Source organism: Octodon degus, unplaced genomic scaffold (assembly GCF_000260255.1).
Source record: "Octodon degus isolate 3935 unplaced genomic scaffold, OctDeg1.0 scaffold00288, whole genome shotgun sequence".
In the NCBI taxonomy this organism is placed as follows: domain Eukaryota; kingdom Metazoa; phylum Chordata; class Mammalia; order Rodentia; family Octodontidae; genus Octodon; species Octodon degus.
Window position 1 is genome coordinate 1,551,459 of NW_004524864.1, and position 16,907 is coordinate 1,568,365.

At 36.8% G+C, this 16,907-nt stretch overlaps 1 protein-coding gene across 6 annotated transcripts in view; it reads left to right on the plus strand.

Annotated features, from left to right (window-relative positions):
• The first annotated feature begins 10,337 nt into the window (after positions 1 to 10,337).
• Positions 10,338 to 16,907, plus strand: part of Clec12a (C-type lectin domain family 12 member A) — a 45,236-nt gene continuing 38,666 nt past the window's right edge. For 4 of the 6 annotated variants that reach the window (XM_023707407.1, XM_023707409.1, XM_004647153.2 and 1 more), the window contains exons 1-5: positions 10,338 to 10,563; positions 13,256 to 13,354; positions 13,660 to 13,848; positions 14,919 to 15,070; positions 16,743 to 16,846. In XM_023707407.1, coding sequence (XP_023563175.1) covers positions 10,473 to 10,563; positions 13,256 to 13,354; positions 13,660 to 13,848; positions 14,919 to 15,070; positions 16,743 to 16,846 — 635 coding nt within the window. In that variant the 5' untranslated portion in view covers positions 10,338 to 10,472. Of the gene's footprint in view, positions 10,564 to 10,758; positions 10,865 to 13,255; positions 13,355 to 13,659; positions 13,849 to 14,918; positions 15,071 to 16,742; positions 16,847 to 16,907 lie in introns of all 6 variants that reach the window. The other 2 variants (XM_023707410.1, XM_023707408.1) reach the window with 2 other exon arrangements.

A 16,907-nucleotide genomic window follows, 5' to 3' on the forward strand; every position in this document is an offset into this window, starting at 1 on the left:
TGCTGAGCCAGTGACCAAGTCTGCACATGGTGGCACATACCTGTAATCCCAGTGCTGGAGAGGCTAAAAATGGGAGGATCACTACAAATCCGAGCTGCATAGTGAGACCTTGTACCACATACATAAAAATAAATAAATGAATAAATAAATAAATAGGATGGATACAATTAGTAAATATTGTATGCTGATATTTGGTTTGCCTTTATGACTTTATCACAAATTTCTCTTCTCTGGTAAAAGGTGGTATAGTGAAATCTTTTATTAGTTCTTATGTCAATATCCATGTTATGCTTGATCCAGTTTTTCTTGCCTTTTTTTCTTTTTGCTTTATTAGGGGTCATGGTTGTTGCTGATTTGTCCTTTTGTCATCCATAATATAATGGTTCAGACTGGGTTCTGGGTCAATGATACTGCATCCTTTCTGCCAAAATTAATGGAGGTGGTTGGATAATGAGATAGAGCCCCAAGCTTACATCTAGTCATGCTGAGAGAGCAGCACTGAAAGCAGACATTAACTAACATGATCTCCATATCAACAACAAGGTCTTTCCATTACAGTCAGCCCATAAAATCCAGTACCCACATGTAAGCACATATACATGCACAGGCACACACATGCATAAGAACAAGCAAGTGCAATAGAAACATGAGAAGCCAAGGCAACAAACTGTCTCTGGACGCTCCTCACTGTCCTGAAATTCTTTCATGGACAATTAGTAGGGATGAAATTAAAAAAAAAACAGCTAAATTTTGAGCAATGATAAAAGAGAAGACAAAAAATCAATAAGGTTCTTAGCAAGCTCAGAGATGATGCAACTAAGTAATGTACTTAAAATGATCAGTGAGCTTGCAGGAGGCACTAATAAGCCATCTGAACTTAACCACATGGAACAAACATGAGTTACTAGTTACAAAGAAATAGTTAGTGAAATGATAACAAACAGAAATCAGGACCTCAATAATTCTATTAATTTTTTTAAAAAGTAAAATAAAATTTTGAGTGGCAGAATTGACCTAAGTAAAGAGAATGTCAGAACCAGGAGACAGGACTGATGTGGGGAACCCTATAATCAGAGATACCTTAAAAACAAGGTAGTATCACATCAGGGTCCAGCAGCTGGTAGGTAACACAAACAAGACTAATCTGAAATTCATTGGAATTGATGAAAACTCAGAAGACAGCATGAATGACATCAAAATCCTGTTCACAGAATTAATAGCAAAATAATTTCCAAATATGGGGATAGAATTTACCAAACACACGAATGAGCCATATAGAAGCCCACGTAGCTATGACCAGAAAATGATCACATATTGGCAAAACCCAGGAAGTCAAGCACAAATTAGCATATTAAAAGATGATAGAGAAAGATAAAAGATCACTTATAAAAAACAAATCAGAATTACAACAGACTTCTCAACATAAACCTTGAAGGTGCTCAGGTTTACAGAGAGTTGTTTCAAATCCTAAAAGAAGACAGCTTTCATGATGTCTACAAGAAACACATTTAACCAAAGCAGAAAGCCATAGATTAAAAGTGAAAGAATGGAAATTCTTCACAATGGGAACCACGTCAAATAGGTGAGATAGTCAGCACACGGAACTTTCCCCCCCCAGTAGATTACAGACTAGTTAATGAGTCAGGCTTAAGTAAACGTAAAAGAATTAGAATTATACCATGTATACTATATGATGATAGCTCAACAAATCAACAACAAAGGATAACAGAGAAATTATGCAAATGCTGGAAATTGAACAATACATTTTAAACTAAATGGGTTACAGACAAAGATCAAAGAAAAATAAGACAGGTTCTAGAACTAACCATGCCAGCTCAACATACCAGAACATAGAGGACACAATGAAAACAGTCCTGAGATGTGCAAACGAGACCACAAGCACAATAAATACTTGAATCGTTAATCTGTGGTCACAGAAGATATTAGGGAAGAAATTAGATAGTTCTTAGAATCAATGATAACAACACTACAATGTGCAAGAATGCGTGGATACAGTGCAAGCAGCCCCGAAGTCTATAGCTGTGCCTGCCTGTAGCACAAAAGCAGAGTGAGACTCAATAAATGATCTAATGATGCACTTCAATATCCTGGAACTTACCAAAGTTATTCTTTATTTGAAAAAACTTTGTACAGGGTGTTGCTATGCAGTTAGACTCATAGTGATCCTCCTGTCTCAGCCTCTCCAGTTCTGGGGCCAGCCTGGCATACAGTGCCAGTGATCAAACTCAGGTCCTTGCACTGGCCGGCCAGCTGCTTGGACTGCCGAGCTATCTCCCCAGCCCGAGGAAACCAAATTTAAAGCTCGTAGGAGAAGTGAAATTATAAAGGTCAGAATAGAAATTAATAAAATTTAGACTAAAGAGGTAAAAGTATCAATCAATGAAAAGATCTTGTTCTTCAAATGAAAAAATGATGTAACTTTATCCAGTTTTACAATAGGAATCAACATAATTAGAAATGAAGGCAAAATCATAGTGGACACTGACAGAAAAGTATTAGTAACTATATGGAATAATATATATATATATATATATATATATATATGGAAAACTTGTACTCCAATAAATTGGAGAATCCAGAAAAATTAGATCTTTAGACAAATGTAAACTAAAAAAAAAAAAACTGAACCAAGAAGGTATAAAAATCCTGAGTAATGCAATAACAGGCAACAAAATTGAAGCAGTCATAAAAAACTACTAAGAAATTCATCCAGGACTGGATAAATTTACCACTGAATTCTATGAGATTGTCAAGGAAGACTTAATACCAATACTGCACAGAATTTTTTAATAAAATGGAAAGGAAGAAAAAAGTACTCTCAGAACCATTTCTGGAAGCCAGCCTTATGCTGATTCCAAAACCAAGGACCCAACTAGAACAAAGTAAAACAACAAAACAATGCTATTATTCAATCTTTTGATAAACTTAGATACTCAGTTTATCAAAATCCTCAGAAAGGTACTAGCAAACAGAATGCAATGGATCATCAAAATGATCATATATGCAGCTTGGTCCCAGGGCTGCAAGTATGATTTAATATGTGTAAATCAAAAAAATATAATACACTGCATATGCAGAACCATGAACAAAAGTCAATAGATGCACAAAATGGCTTTGACAAAATCCAACATCCAAAGGATGTTAGTAATGTCCAGTGGTTTTGTTGTCATAGATCACTTCATTTTTCCTTTATTTTCTTATCACACTCTTCTCACCTCCACAAGGCCTGTTACAGCTTGTTGAAACCCACCCACTTTGTGCTAATAGTCTTCTTGAGCTCTGTATGGGTCTGCTTTCTGTGGCTACAACTGAACACCTGTTGCTAGGAACTTACAAAAGAAAAGAGTTGTGTTCAACCCAACGTTTTTGGGGCTGGAGGATTAAATTAGGCAGTTCCATCTGCTCAGGTTATGGGGAAGTCTTTGTGGTAGGTGTGTGTAAAGGAGGGAAATTTATATTTACACACTTCTACCTCATGGAGAAACAGGAATCTGGAAAGGGACTCAGGGGTCAGGGTATTTTTTTTAACAACTCACTCATGGGAACTAAGTAGGACCCCAAGAGAACTACATTAATCTTTTCTGAGGGCAGCACCTGCAGTGGGCTAACTAGGTCTCATCCTTAAACTTCTAACACCCTAAAATTGCCTTACTGGGGACCAAGCTTCCACCACTGCAGCTCTGAGCTACAAAGCGCATCTAAATCCCAGCCAGGCCCTTCCAGCCTTTGTCTGAGAATCCATGATGATGCTGTCACTGGGTTGACCTTAGCTCTGGAATGTCTCCCCAGAGGCTCATGTGTTTGGAGGAGGGATGGCTTGAGGAAGGTGAATGGGTCACAGAAGCTCTGTCTCACAACAATTGGTCAGTAAGGAGATGTGTGTTACTAGGAGGTGAGGGTTGACGGAAGAGGAACTCTTGGGCTGTTCCTGGAAGGCACTCTGTCCCGCCCTGGCTTCTCCCTTCCCGCCTTGCTTCCAGGCCTCCATGATGTGGGCTACTTTCCTTATCCAGAAGGAAATCACCACAGGTACATTTAATGCCCTCCTTAGTATAATAGCTGCAGCTTTTCTGATTTCCACTTTCAGTGTTGTTACTGTGACATCAGGCATCTAGGGCTTACTGTAAAAGAGCATTAGGACTTCTTATCATGTCTCTTGTGAGGGCTCCTCTCTGCTGACTTTTTGGCTTTCTGTACTTTATGTATTTTTTTCGGGCCCTCCACAGCATGATGGTTATCTTGTGCTGTCTAGGTGTACTATAACATCCATCCTTTGAGTTTTTAATTTCAGCTATTGTATTTCTAGGTCTGTGGTTGCATTTGAATCTTTATTACCATTTTATCATCCTCCTCCTACCAAAGAATGTCTTGTCTCAGGCCCTCCCTTACTCTCCCTACTTGATTTCTGGCTTCCCCGAGGTGAACACCTTGCTCCACATGCTCCGACCACCTTGCCACGCTGCCTCACCACAGGCCTAAGAGTAAGGGCGCCAAGCCATCATGCAGTCTCTACAGCTGGCAGCCACAATACATCTTCCCACTTTTTAAAATGATCTCTCAGGTGTCTCATCATAGAAAGAAAAAGGTGACTAACACACAATATGCGTCATAATCCCAGTGGTGGTTTATTTTATTTTTTTTTGCAAAAATATAAAAATCTGTGCTAAAATTTATACTGAATTTTAAAGGTCTCTGAATAGCCAAAACAATCTAGGAGAAAAGAGAAAATTCAGAGATCACAAACTTCCTAATTTCAATAGTTATTATAGATTTATAATAAAACAGTGGGATAGTAAAGACAGATTTATAGATTAGGAAAATAGACAGCAGAACCTAGACATAAACCCTCACACATGTGATCAAATGATTGGCAACAAGGGTGCAAACACCATTCCACAAGGGAAGAGCTGTCAGATGCTTGTGTGGATCCTGGGGAAATGGGAAGTGGGACAATTCCCTTCCAGTGCCCTAAGCACAGTTTAACTCATAATAAAGAAAGACCCAAGTATGACAGCTAACATCAGAGGATGCTTAAGAGAAAGGGCTCATTATATTGGATTGGAATGATGTCTTGGATAATAAGTGTAAGAATAATTGAACTACATAAAATTAAGCATTTCTATGCATGAATGGACATAAGTGGCAGACTCAGATGCATCCTACAGAAAGGGAAATATTTTCATATCATAAGAGATTAAAGTTCAGAGTCAAACCTTGCCTGGAACACAAGCAAATGATAAAATAACATGATGCAAAGACTAGACAAAAACTCAAATGACATTTCTTCATAGGACAAAAATAGATCAACAATTAAAAAATAAAAAAAATGTTCAATATTTAGACCATTTGACAAATTCAAATCAAAATTACCCTGCCACACTGTTATCATAGCTTCTTTCAAAAACAAAAAATTATGTTGTTATATTGAGCTGTACGGGACTCAAGTCAACAACTTCTGACACTGGCAGTCAAGTGGAAGACTAAATACTATTATGGGCTACTGGACTCTTTTAGAATATTTTGCTGAGTTCACACACCTGTAATATTCAAATGACAGAACTAAACAAAAAAGGGGATACAGAGGAATGTCCATTTTGTATCTATGTATTTAAAATGGTTAGAATAGATATATAGTTACATTCTCTTAATGAATAGAGGGATTTGTTCTAATGGTGTTTGTAAATAGGATATCATGTCCGCATCTTGCACAGCAATTAACCACTAGGAAGAATGTATGCAATGTGTTAATTATTGAAACTGCCCTACCAACTTGATTTGAAACTGTCTCATTGCTATTTATTTCTCAATAAAATTATGGAAAAAAATAAATAAAATAATAAAATAAAATAAATAGTTCATAAAAAATCAGTAGATGATAGGTGTATGAGGATGTGGCTATACTGGATTACTTTTTTTTTTTTTTTTTCTGTACCAGGGATCAAACTCAGGACCTTGCACTTGCACAGCAGGTGCTTATGCCGCTGAGTTATTTCCCTGGGCCTATACTGAAAACTATTAGTTTTTAATGAGAGCATGAAATGCTGGCCCTACTACACAACACCATATCACAGTTCTCCAGAACATTAAACGTTGAATTATAATGTGATCCAGAAATCTCACTTGACCTATAGCCAAAAGAATTGAAAACAGGGACTCCAAGTGACATTTGCACATCTGTGTTCCTAGCAGCATTGTTTAAAAGACAAGAGGTTGATGCAACCTGTGTCCACCAAAGGAAGAACAGATAAGGTAAATATACATAAATATAATAGAATATTATTTAGTCTTTAAAAGAAGAGAGGGACCAGCTTCCACACTTGTAATCCCAGAGCTCTAGGAGACTGCAGCATGGGAATCACAAATTTGAGACCAGTTTGAGTAATTCAGACCCTGTCTCAAGAAAAAAACAAACAAACCAAAAAAAAGAGACATACACCCAAAAAGTAAAAAGTGCTGGGGTTGTACCTTGGTGAGAAGGACTTTGATTTGATCTCCAGTACCAAAAAATAAAAATAAAAAGAAATGGAGGGACACTGTAGCACATGCTATTATATGTATGAATTTTGAGACAATCATGCTAAGTAAAATGAACCAATCACAAAGGACAACACTGTAATTCCATCTATGTGAAGTAGAGACAGTAGTCAAAATCAGTAACAAGGAAGAGCCTGGTTCTTGTTAAGGGCTAGAGAAGAGGGGAGGCGAAGTTGTTTAACATGTACATGGTTTCAGTTTCGCAAGATGAAGAGGTCAGAAGATTGCACAACAATGTGTTTGTACTTGACACTACTGACTTGTACACTTCAAACAGTTAAGATAGGAAACTGAATGCTATGTGATTTGACCACAATTAAGAATGTTTTGTGAAAGGGACCTGGACCAAGAAATGTGGGTTATAGAGGGGAGGGAAGGGAATTAGAAAAAGAATTAAGAGGTGTTATGTACACTACCAACTCCCCACAAGGACTGTAATTGATACGTGCTGTGTACATGGTCAATAAATAGTTAAAGACACAAACAGCATATTCAAGAGAAATGCCATGCAATGCAAGTCTAGGGCTAAAAGCTCATGAAGCCCTAATGCTGTGGAGGAACTAGCTGAAGGCAAGTATCTCTGACAGGAACTAAGTTTCAGTCAGACAAGTTTGGAGTTGTGATGCTGCGCTTCTGGCCCCTGGTTTCTGTGTTGAGGCTCTTCTAGTTTCTGAAGGACCAACGGGAGCCTGGTTCTGAGCTCAAATCTAAGTTTGAGGAGAAATCTAAGTTTCAGAATGAATTTAATAGAATGAAAGAATAAAGTAAATTTCTGTGTGTACTACAGTTCTTTAAGATTCCAGATTCAACAGTTCCCTGTGCTCTGACCCCTGCCTATGGGTTCTTCCCACACTCAAGGATATAGCTGAATGTTATAGGTTTGGGTTCTTTGATGATACTGTTGGAAGAGGTGGAAGAGAGGCAGAACCTAAAGAAATAGTCCAGTCATACAGTTACTTTTATAAAGTAAATATATATTGTTTTCTAGAATCTTAAAGTTTATTCAAGTTCATTTCACTATTTTATAAGGAAATATTTCTTATTTACTCAGAATATACCATTTATTTTAAACCTTTGCACAGGCCCATAATTTTTCCCATTTTGCTCATATGTTTATAGCACTAAATTCTGAGATGAGTTTCTTCAGAAGGAATATTTCTTGACATAAAGGAGTAAAAATATATTATTGAGGCTACATTTTGTGGAATTTGGAATCTAACTCTTGATATTAGATAACTGAGGCTGTGTTCTCATCCCATTGTAGTCTGTAGATCTGAAATATGTAGGCAGCATTCTTTGAGTTTCAACTCTGCCCCACTGTGATGTTGGGTAAGATCTTAACCACTTTGTAATTTACTTCCCCATCTGTAAAATAAGAGTAGTAATAATAACACTTGACTTAAAGAGTTGCAAAAGTGAAAAAAGTATATAGTAAGATGAAGGAATAATCCTATGTATTGAATACTCTTTCCTGTAATTTCTGCTGACAGTATTTTTATGCTTACATTTTCAGATGAATTTTTATCCTTAATTATATTGGTATAGTTTAGATATACATAACAATCATATTCATATATGGAATTTGAACCTGTCCATGATATATCTTGATTTGTATTTTGCCCCCATTCCCCTTCCTTCCCTTCCACCCTTCTTCTTATTTACAAAATTTCATTTCTATTTTATTTTTCTTTTCTCATTGTTTTCTTCTCAGATGTCAACTTGAGAAGTCTGGAAGCTAAACTAAGTAACTCATCAACTTTATATCCTGAAGTGAAAAGGACTGTCCTTACCCCTCTCGGGTGCTGTCCATCGAGTCAACTGGAGAAGCTTAGAAGTTGAACTAAGTGACTCAGCAGGGGGCCACAGTCCCCACTTTCTAAACATCCTGAGCCTGTGCAAGAGGAGGGCATGGAGATGACGTGAATGCTACACCTGCCCAGGGGATGGTAGCCCCTTACAGTACACAGCAGGAAAAAGAGGCTTGCTTCTCCCCCTTTTGCTCTTGTTGCTTTGCTGTCGGCTGATGTCTTGGTCCATGTGGCCCCCGAGCCACACCACCGTGCCGTGGAGCCAGCTGAGTATGGACTGAAGCCTCCAGGTGTCAGGTATGTTATCTCAGCAAGGAGGGAAAGGTAGCCAAGACCCCTTTGTTCTTTACCCCCTCCTCCCTTGTACCTCTTCCCATTTGAACTTATTTTTCCTATTTCACAATGTCTATTATGTATTTTAGTTCTTATTTACAATTTTAGTTTCTCACAACAGAGAGAAAAAGATATTTACATGTGTCCAAATTATTGATAGCCTATTTCATTTAGTTGGTACATAATAAATGTACACCTTTATAAGTGTCCATGAATTTGTACTTCATGGAATGATCAAATCAAGGTATTTAGTTTATCTTTTTTTCTCTCGTTTTTTCATTTCTTTGTAATAAAAATGTTTAAAATTTCCTCTTCTGGTTATGTTTAATTATACTGTATAATAGTCTTTTAAGTATCAAGTGAGGGGCCAGGGAGATGGCTCAGTAGAATAAGCCTTGCCTGGCAAGAGCAAAGGCCTGATTTCAATCCCAGTTCCACAAAAAAAAAAAAGAAAAAAGAAAGAAAGAAAGAAAGAAAGAAAAAGAATAAGTATCAAGTAAAACCTGTTACTGTCTTAACTTGACATAAAATATTTTGATAAATTTAATAATGCTCAGTCACAAAGCACTTATTTAACTTTTATTCTTTCTTTAAAAGTTGTAAATTTTTCTACATTTTGTTTGTAAAATTTTCTATATTTTGTTTGTGCAAATATCTAGTTACTTTGAACTAGTGATTTTTTTCCTACTTATTTTTATTAGTAATAGTAGAGAGTGTTTTTTTTTACTACCTATCCTAGTATAACAGAAGCAACATTTTAACTAAATTTTTTAAAAAGATGTATACATTCTCTTAGAAAAGTAATAAAGAGCATAGTTTGCATGTAGTAATATCACTAGGAGTTTCCAAGAAAGATTACTAAAGAAAATTAAGGCAAGACTTCACGAAAAACATTGTCTACCTCATTCTTCCACTTGCATACTGATCAAGAAAAGAGATCAAGAGTACTAGGAAAGTTGAGTTCAGCTGATAAGACCTGTTTGACCTGGGTGCCTCAGGCCCTTCCTTTTTTCTGATAGTTTAGCTAAGAGGCTCTTGTGGATTGAGGAGCAATGCAGAGAGACGGAAAGGCTGATCCTTGTGCCCTGCGAAGCTGTTCATACAATCTTCCTACACAGACCTCTGGCACAAGCATGAAATCGCTCGGTGTAGTTCTGGAACCACAGTTACCTGCATAGATTTCTTAGATTACTTAGAGAAACCAGGTCCTAGCTTCCTCCAAGGCTCACAGGAGTGAGGGAATGATTTTTATCATCTCATTGTCTCTGGGGACCCTCTGTGTCCATGGTTCTGTCCAGGATAAAGGATCCCTTCTCTCAGACCTTGGTTGTGGTATAGACACAACATAAGCCACTGCTATGGATTAGTGTCTTGAGAACTACATTTTCCTCATGATTTTTTTTGCTTGAAAATAAATCCATTGCTATATTTTCTTCACCAAATGGTGCTAATGATTTGTGTACCCTTGCTTGGTGGTAATAAGATTACTGAAAGATCATTTTGAAAGCTATTTTGTATAGTTGGTAGGTAGGTAGAAATGAGGAAAAGAAAGACATATTAGGAAGTAAGATGCTTCCTCTTGCAACATTTGCATGCTCCGTACTATGTAAGTATTTGGCCTATTTGCAGACTCATAAGATAGAGTACAGTAGGTTGTAAAAGGGAGTTTAAAATTACAGACCCTGTTACAGGCAATAGTTAGCTCTCTTCTCTTTTAAAAACGGGCTAACAAACAAACCTAAAAACACTTGCTGAGCTTTCTTTGCATATTCACCAATGTCTGAAGAAGTTACTTATGCACATCTAAAATTCTCAGCATCCAGAAAGACAGAACATATCCAGGAGCCTGACACATCTGGGACAAAAGGTAAGTTTTGAGCCATACATGTATGGGTAACTTTGTAATTGTATCAAATTGATATCATTCTATTTAAATTTTTAATCAAGCCTCTTATTTTTAGTAAAAATTCAGCATTCATGTAGAATGATACAAGGGTTGTTTTTTAAACACTGACTAGATCATTGGACATTCTCAATCTTTCAAGTATTTTCTGCTTTTAAGTTTTACACTCTAAAGACATGAGGCATGATCATATTTGCAAACCACTGGATTGTGAAGTCTTTTTTCCTGCATGAAAAGAAGCCATAGGACAAGAAACATAAGTTGTATAAGACAGATATTGTTGTGATTGTTTTTTTTCAAAATAAAATGCTGATGTGTGTGTGTGTGTGTGTGTGTGTGAGAGAGAGAGAGAGAGAGAGAGAGAGAGAGAGAGAGAGAGAGAGAGAGAGAGAGAGAGAACATCAACTTTGGTCCCTGGCTCCCAGTTCTTCAGGCTCCTTCCCTCTTTTTAAGAAGGTCATGGGCAGACTACTCATTTTAGCCCAGTTTTCATATTTCTACCCTTCTATTTCTTCATTTTTCTGTAGGATTCAAAATGTGAACAGTGTATCTTGAAAAAATTTTCTTTACTTCTTCTCCTGGACATATCCTTTTGGTTTTTTGTTATCCCTGTGGCTACTTTGTTGGTGGTAGGGGTTGTTTGTTTGTCAGTTTGATTTGGAGTTTTGCTTTGTTTTTGTTGTTACTCTTCCTTATACATCAAACACTATTTGACTGAACCCTCAGGGCTGTGTTCTGGTTCTCCTTTTCTTGTTTCAGTCAATATTTTCCTATAAGTGATCCTGTACTCTCATTTAACTCCAAATACAACAACATGCAAATGCCTCCTTATGACCTATCTCCTTCTGAAATTCAAAGCCCTTTCCCCTTTCATGTGGAACTTTCACTTCATTCTTTGACATCCTCAAAAATCATTTTCACAATGGCCACATCTCTTTAGCCACTCTGAATTTGTTGCTCCTGAAATAAGCCTTTCCACCAAATTACAGACTTCAAACCAAATCTTCTTGCCTATAATGCCTTTTCCACTTATTTTGCATGCTGCTTTCCACCGAACTATTTACTTTCTGTATCTCAGTTTCAGGCTTCTGCAACCCATAGTCCAAATTGCAATGAGCCTATCACTTTGCTTCCTCACTATAAAATGTAGCCCACAAGAACAGTCTTGCATGTCTTGCTACTCTTGCATTATTTGTATCTACAATACTGTCTAGTGTATAGGAAGTACTCACTGCATAACTTTAAGTGATAGAACATATACAAAAATGAAAAAATATCATGTATAAATACATACACTTGTATTTGTAATTCTAACCATAAGCCAATATGCACTTGAATTCATAATTCTAACCTTACATAAGATCTTAGTTCTTTCAACTTATCTATTTTTTTTCTTTTGTTGCTTATACTTTTGGTGTCATATCTAAGAATCTACTGTCAAACTGAAGGTCATGAAGATTTATCTTTGTCTTTTCTTTTTTTGGAAGAACTGGGAATTGAACTCAGGCCTTCGCGCTTGTCAGGGAAGCGCTTATTCCACTGAGCCATCTCTGGCCCCTCTTAGTTCTTTCACTAATAGTTTTTTTTTAAGATCTAAACAAATGTTCTCATTTCAATTCTTTCTGGGTTTTACAATATTGTCCTGCCAACTGAGAGGTGTAAAACATTTCAGAAGTATAGTAAGATTACCATGTTGTCCTTGAATTATAGTTTCTTGAAATAGCTCGTTTTCACATGATGGTCATTTAAGTCATGTGATAATTTGATAATAATTCATAATATACATTTCATAATTTTATAGGAAAATGTGTTCTAGGCCTTATTGTTCAGTTTTTTTTTTTTTTTTTTGCAGAACCAGGGATCGAACTCAGGCCCTTGCGCTTGCCAGGGAAGCTCTTATTGTACTGAGCCCTCTACCCAGCCCATTATTGTCCAGTTTTAAAAACAAGCATTTAATAAAATTTTTTGCTAAAATCATAAAACTGCAAATTTTTTTTGGCCAGCTCAGCCTGTCCTGAGGGTGGGGCTGGCACTGCATGTGGTTCTGGGAATCGAACCATGGTTCCCTACAGGTGCCTTAGCTTGCCTAAACAGGCATTTTAGACAGTTAAGCTATCTCACTGGCCCCTAAAAATGCAAACTTTTTAATGAGGATTTGTGACAGATGATGAGGTGTGCCAATGAGGTGTTCACAAGTCATTAGGGAAGGACAGCCAAGCTCATAGCACTATATGGGGAAAACACAAACCCTGAAGCTGTTTTCTTTCACAACCAAAACCTTCCACTCAGGGAAATGATACTCCAATGAACATCTCTATTTGCTGCCAGCTGCTCACTTTCCTCAACTTTGAGCAGCAAGTTTCACTATTCTGGTTGTATTTTCTTCTCTGTCTTTTATACACTTATCTCTGCCTCTTCGCTTCTGCAGTCACTCCACCAGTTAACATCTTGGCTTAGGAGTACCATTTCATGAGCAAAACTAACCATTTCTCACCTGTTCTTGGTTTAATGCACTCAAATATTTTTTAAATGTCTTTGGATTTCTAGACAACCAGGTTCATTTAGAAGTTAATATTAGGAAATAAAGACAGAACAGGTGAGTGAAACTAAACTGTGTTCCATTTCTAATGCTCTTTGCTGATTTTGCCTTCCACAGCATGTCCTGCTTGTTCCTATGTGTGGCGTCCAACAGCCTTAATGCTGACTGTCGTATGCCTTCTGCTGCTTATTGGACTAGCAGTAGTAGGAAGCATATGTAAGTATTACCCGTCTTTGATTGAAAGTGTCTAGAATTTTGTGGATTTTATATCCAAAGTTCATTCTTTGTATTGGAGCTTTGTAAAAATAGGGAGTATATTATAAAGCATTATGTAAACTTAGTTTCTTTCTCTACTTCTGTATCATGGCTTTTCCCCTAACTATTAGTATTTTAAACACTACTAGTTTTGTAAATATTTTTAATTCAATTGATGGTTTATAATTTCTCCTATCTCTCTCTCTGTATGTGTATGTGTATGTGTATGTGTATGTGTATGTGTATGTGTATGTGTGTGTCTGCAGTTTATACCACTTTGAAGACAGAAAAAGAAAAATTGAATGCATTGCAAAATGTCAAAGAAGAACTTCAGAGAAACCTTTCTCTCCAACTGATAGCTAACATAAATAAGTCTGAAAATATAAGAAATCTCTCTATTACTCTGCAAAATTTTGCCACCAAATTATGTCGGGAGCTGAATAAAAAAGAACCAGGTAATCCTAAATTACTTTCAGAGCTATTTACTGGAAAATAAAAATTAAACTGTCATTTGCCGGCGACTTTTTAATATAGGATCACCAGAGTATGAATGACAGGGAAGAAATTACATGTGGGGCGTGCAGTACTCACATATTTCCATATAGTTAGAGGAAACAAAAGTAGCAATTACTTCAAGTTACCAGATTATCAGGGGATGAAAATAGAGCACAGTTTCTGTAATCTGAAATTTACTACTGTTCTAGGCACTGGGATAGATTGATGACAGGAAGGTAGGGCACCTCCTATCAATGATCTCATTTATAAATTTCAGCCAATGATTGAGGACTAAAAGGCCATAGGAAAGAAATAAACTGTCAGTTTCACATTTGGAATTGAGGAAAACTGGTCTCACAATAGCTTCATATATTTCAGCAGGTTTTGTGATGAAAGCATGTTTCTAAAGATCATGAAAAGCTGCACTAGTATTCAAATGGGAGAAGGCAGGATTGATGTAGATACATAGGACTGATTCTTACTGTACAGAATGCTTCCTGTAATTAGTTTTTCTTACCAGACATAAGTTCAAGAATGAAAAAGGGAGATTTACTAGGTGTCTTGATATAGGGATGTACATTTTTTTAAAAATGTATTTTGTTGTCACAGGTCTCACTACGCAGCTTGGACTTGTGGTGATCCTCCTTGTGCCACCACACCTGGACTCTGGCCATCTCAGCCTTCCCTGGGGGTGGGGCTGGCATGGCATGTGGTGCCTGGGATCGAACCATGGTCCCTGTGCTGGCCTAAGTTTGCCTAAGCAGGCACTTTAGTCTGCTCAGCTATTTTGCAGGCCCCAGAATGTACATTTTAATCCAAGTATTTACTTTAGATTTAAATTTTTTGTTCAAGTTATGCATCACACACTTTGAGATGATACATAAGGATCTTGAGGACAGGATTCAATTTACCTCTCACTTATGAAAGAAAAAACCAGTAAACTTGTAACAGTGTCATAGAGAGGGTTAAGGAAATAATAACAATGATGAAGCCTATCATAAAACCAAATAAACCTATGTTCTTTTTGCAGGGCACAAATGTAAACCTTGTCCAAACAGTTGGATATGGTACAAGAATAACTGTTATTTCTTCTCTGAAATAAGTAAAACATGGCAAGAGAGTGAGAGGTCATGTTCTGCACAGAACGCCAGCTTGTTGCAGACTGACGACAACATTATATTGGTAAGCCTCAGCTGTCTCTCCTTGTGAGGAAAGAAATCTTTTGCTCCCATTATGGAGTAGACAGGAGGAGAACATGTTGGGGAGAACCCAGAGTCCTGATTTTGTCTTGTTTTAGTTAGGAGAGAGATGAATGAGACTCTTCATACTTGTATCAGGGAACCACAGCCAAGAGAAACTCTATAAAATTCTACTTTACGACCTTAGCCCAGGAGTCTTTTGAAGCTCATGGGTTAAAAAAAAGGAAAAAAGGTTACCAGAACCCTCAGGACTGTGAACTTTTTAAGTTGGAATTCTAGACTCAATCCTAGAACATGATTTGTGAATATTTTCTATAAACATAGAATTTAGAGATATTCCTGAAGATTATCAACTCCATTAGGACTACAGAGGGAGGAGCCTGCCCCTTAGCTCAGTTGTCTAAGTGGCTGCTTCAACAAAGCAGTCAGCCTCAGGTTGCTGCTGTGGTTTGATCCCCACAACTCTAGCCAGCCAAAAATGCCCTGAAGACATTCTCAGCCAGCCCCCCCCCCAAAAAAAAAGAGACTACAGAGGGAGATGTTTTCATTTTGCAAATTTGGAACAAATATGTTGCACTGTGTTTTGATAGCTTTCTTTTTTTAAAATTTTGATTTCTCTTCTTTCTCTTTCTTGTCAAGTAGAAGTAACTTCTCTGTATTTGAAATACTACTTAATATTTCCGGTCTTTGTTGTAGTAATTATATTTTTATATTTTATGCAAAATTATATTTCATAGATTCACAGCTTCCCTACTGTAAGAAATATTTCATCCTATATCGAAGAGGGAAAAAGCAATCTACAATCTCTTTCTCCTAGATCATTTTCAGATGATCCCATCATAATATTCAAAAGTGAATTCATTTTAAACCCAGAATAAGAGCAAAATACTTTTTATTTTGCTCTGGTTTTAAACTAGTCCTGAATTCTACTCTATAACCAAATTGCCTTGCTTCTGTTTCCTTTAACTCTTGTTTATAGTCATTAACTGCCTCCTGTGACTCTGGACTAAATTTTTACAAGTCAAATACTTGAATCCAAAAGCTGCTAAACTTTTCATGATGGATCAACTAATGGGTCCTTTATGATACAGGAAGCGATACTATAAAACTGGTGAAATCTTTAGTTAGAAATGCTTTCAATTCTTCTATTTTTAAATTTTTTTTAGCTGTAAAGCAAATTGTTTATCATCATATATAATGTGTTACATTAAATTTGCACAAATATATATATATATATATATATCCTGCTTATATCATACAGTAATTTAACAATAGGAATAGCAAAACAAATACTACTTATGCACAAAACACGCATATACTGATATATAAAGAACCATTTTACACAATACTGTTCACCAAAAAAAGTGTAAGCCCTTCCAGCTAAGGTCAGTGGCCCAATCTGGACTGGATTGCACTACCGTTCAGACCAAAGCTTAGGTTGTAAGTGCTTGGCAAGCAATTCTGGGCTTACAATCATGCCCAAAAGTTAATGGATGTAGAGGGAATTTCTCTCTACCAGAGTACCAACATTTAGCATTGCAAAGTAGTAGTTTAATGCCAAAAATGTTATCTGCAGTAATTTGTAACAAATTGAAATGAAAGTAGTCACAAAAGTACAAGACAGTTTTGAAAGAAATCAGTTCTATTTACTACAGGAATTTGTAGATAAGAGATCAAGAGTTTACTGGATGGGATTATCTCCAAAACAAGATCACAAAAACTCAGAGGAAGTGGATGAGAACATTATCTCCTCTGCCAGGTGAGTCTTGATTCTTACTGAATATTTATAGCTGGGTTCAGAGAGAGATGTTTTCCTCAGG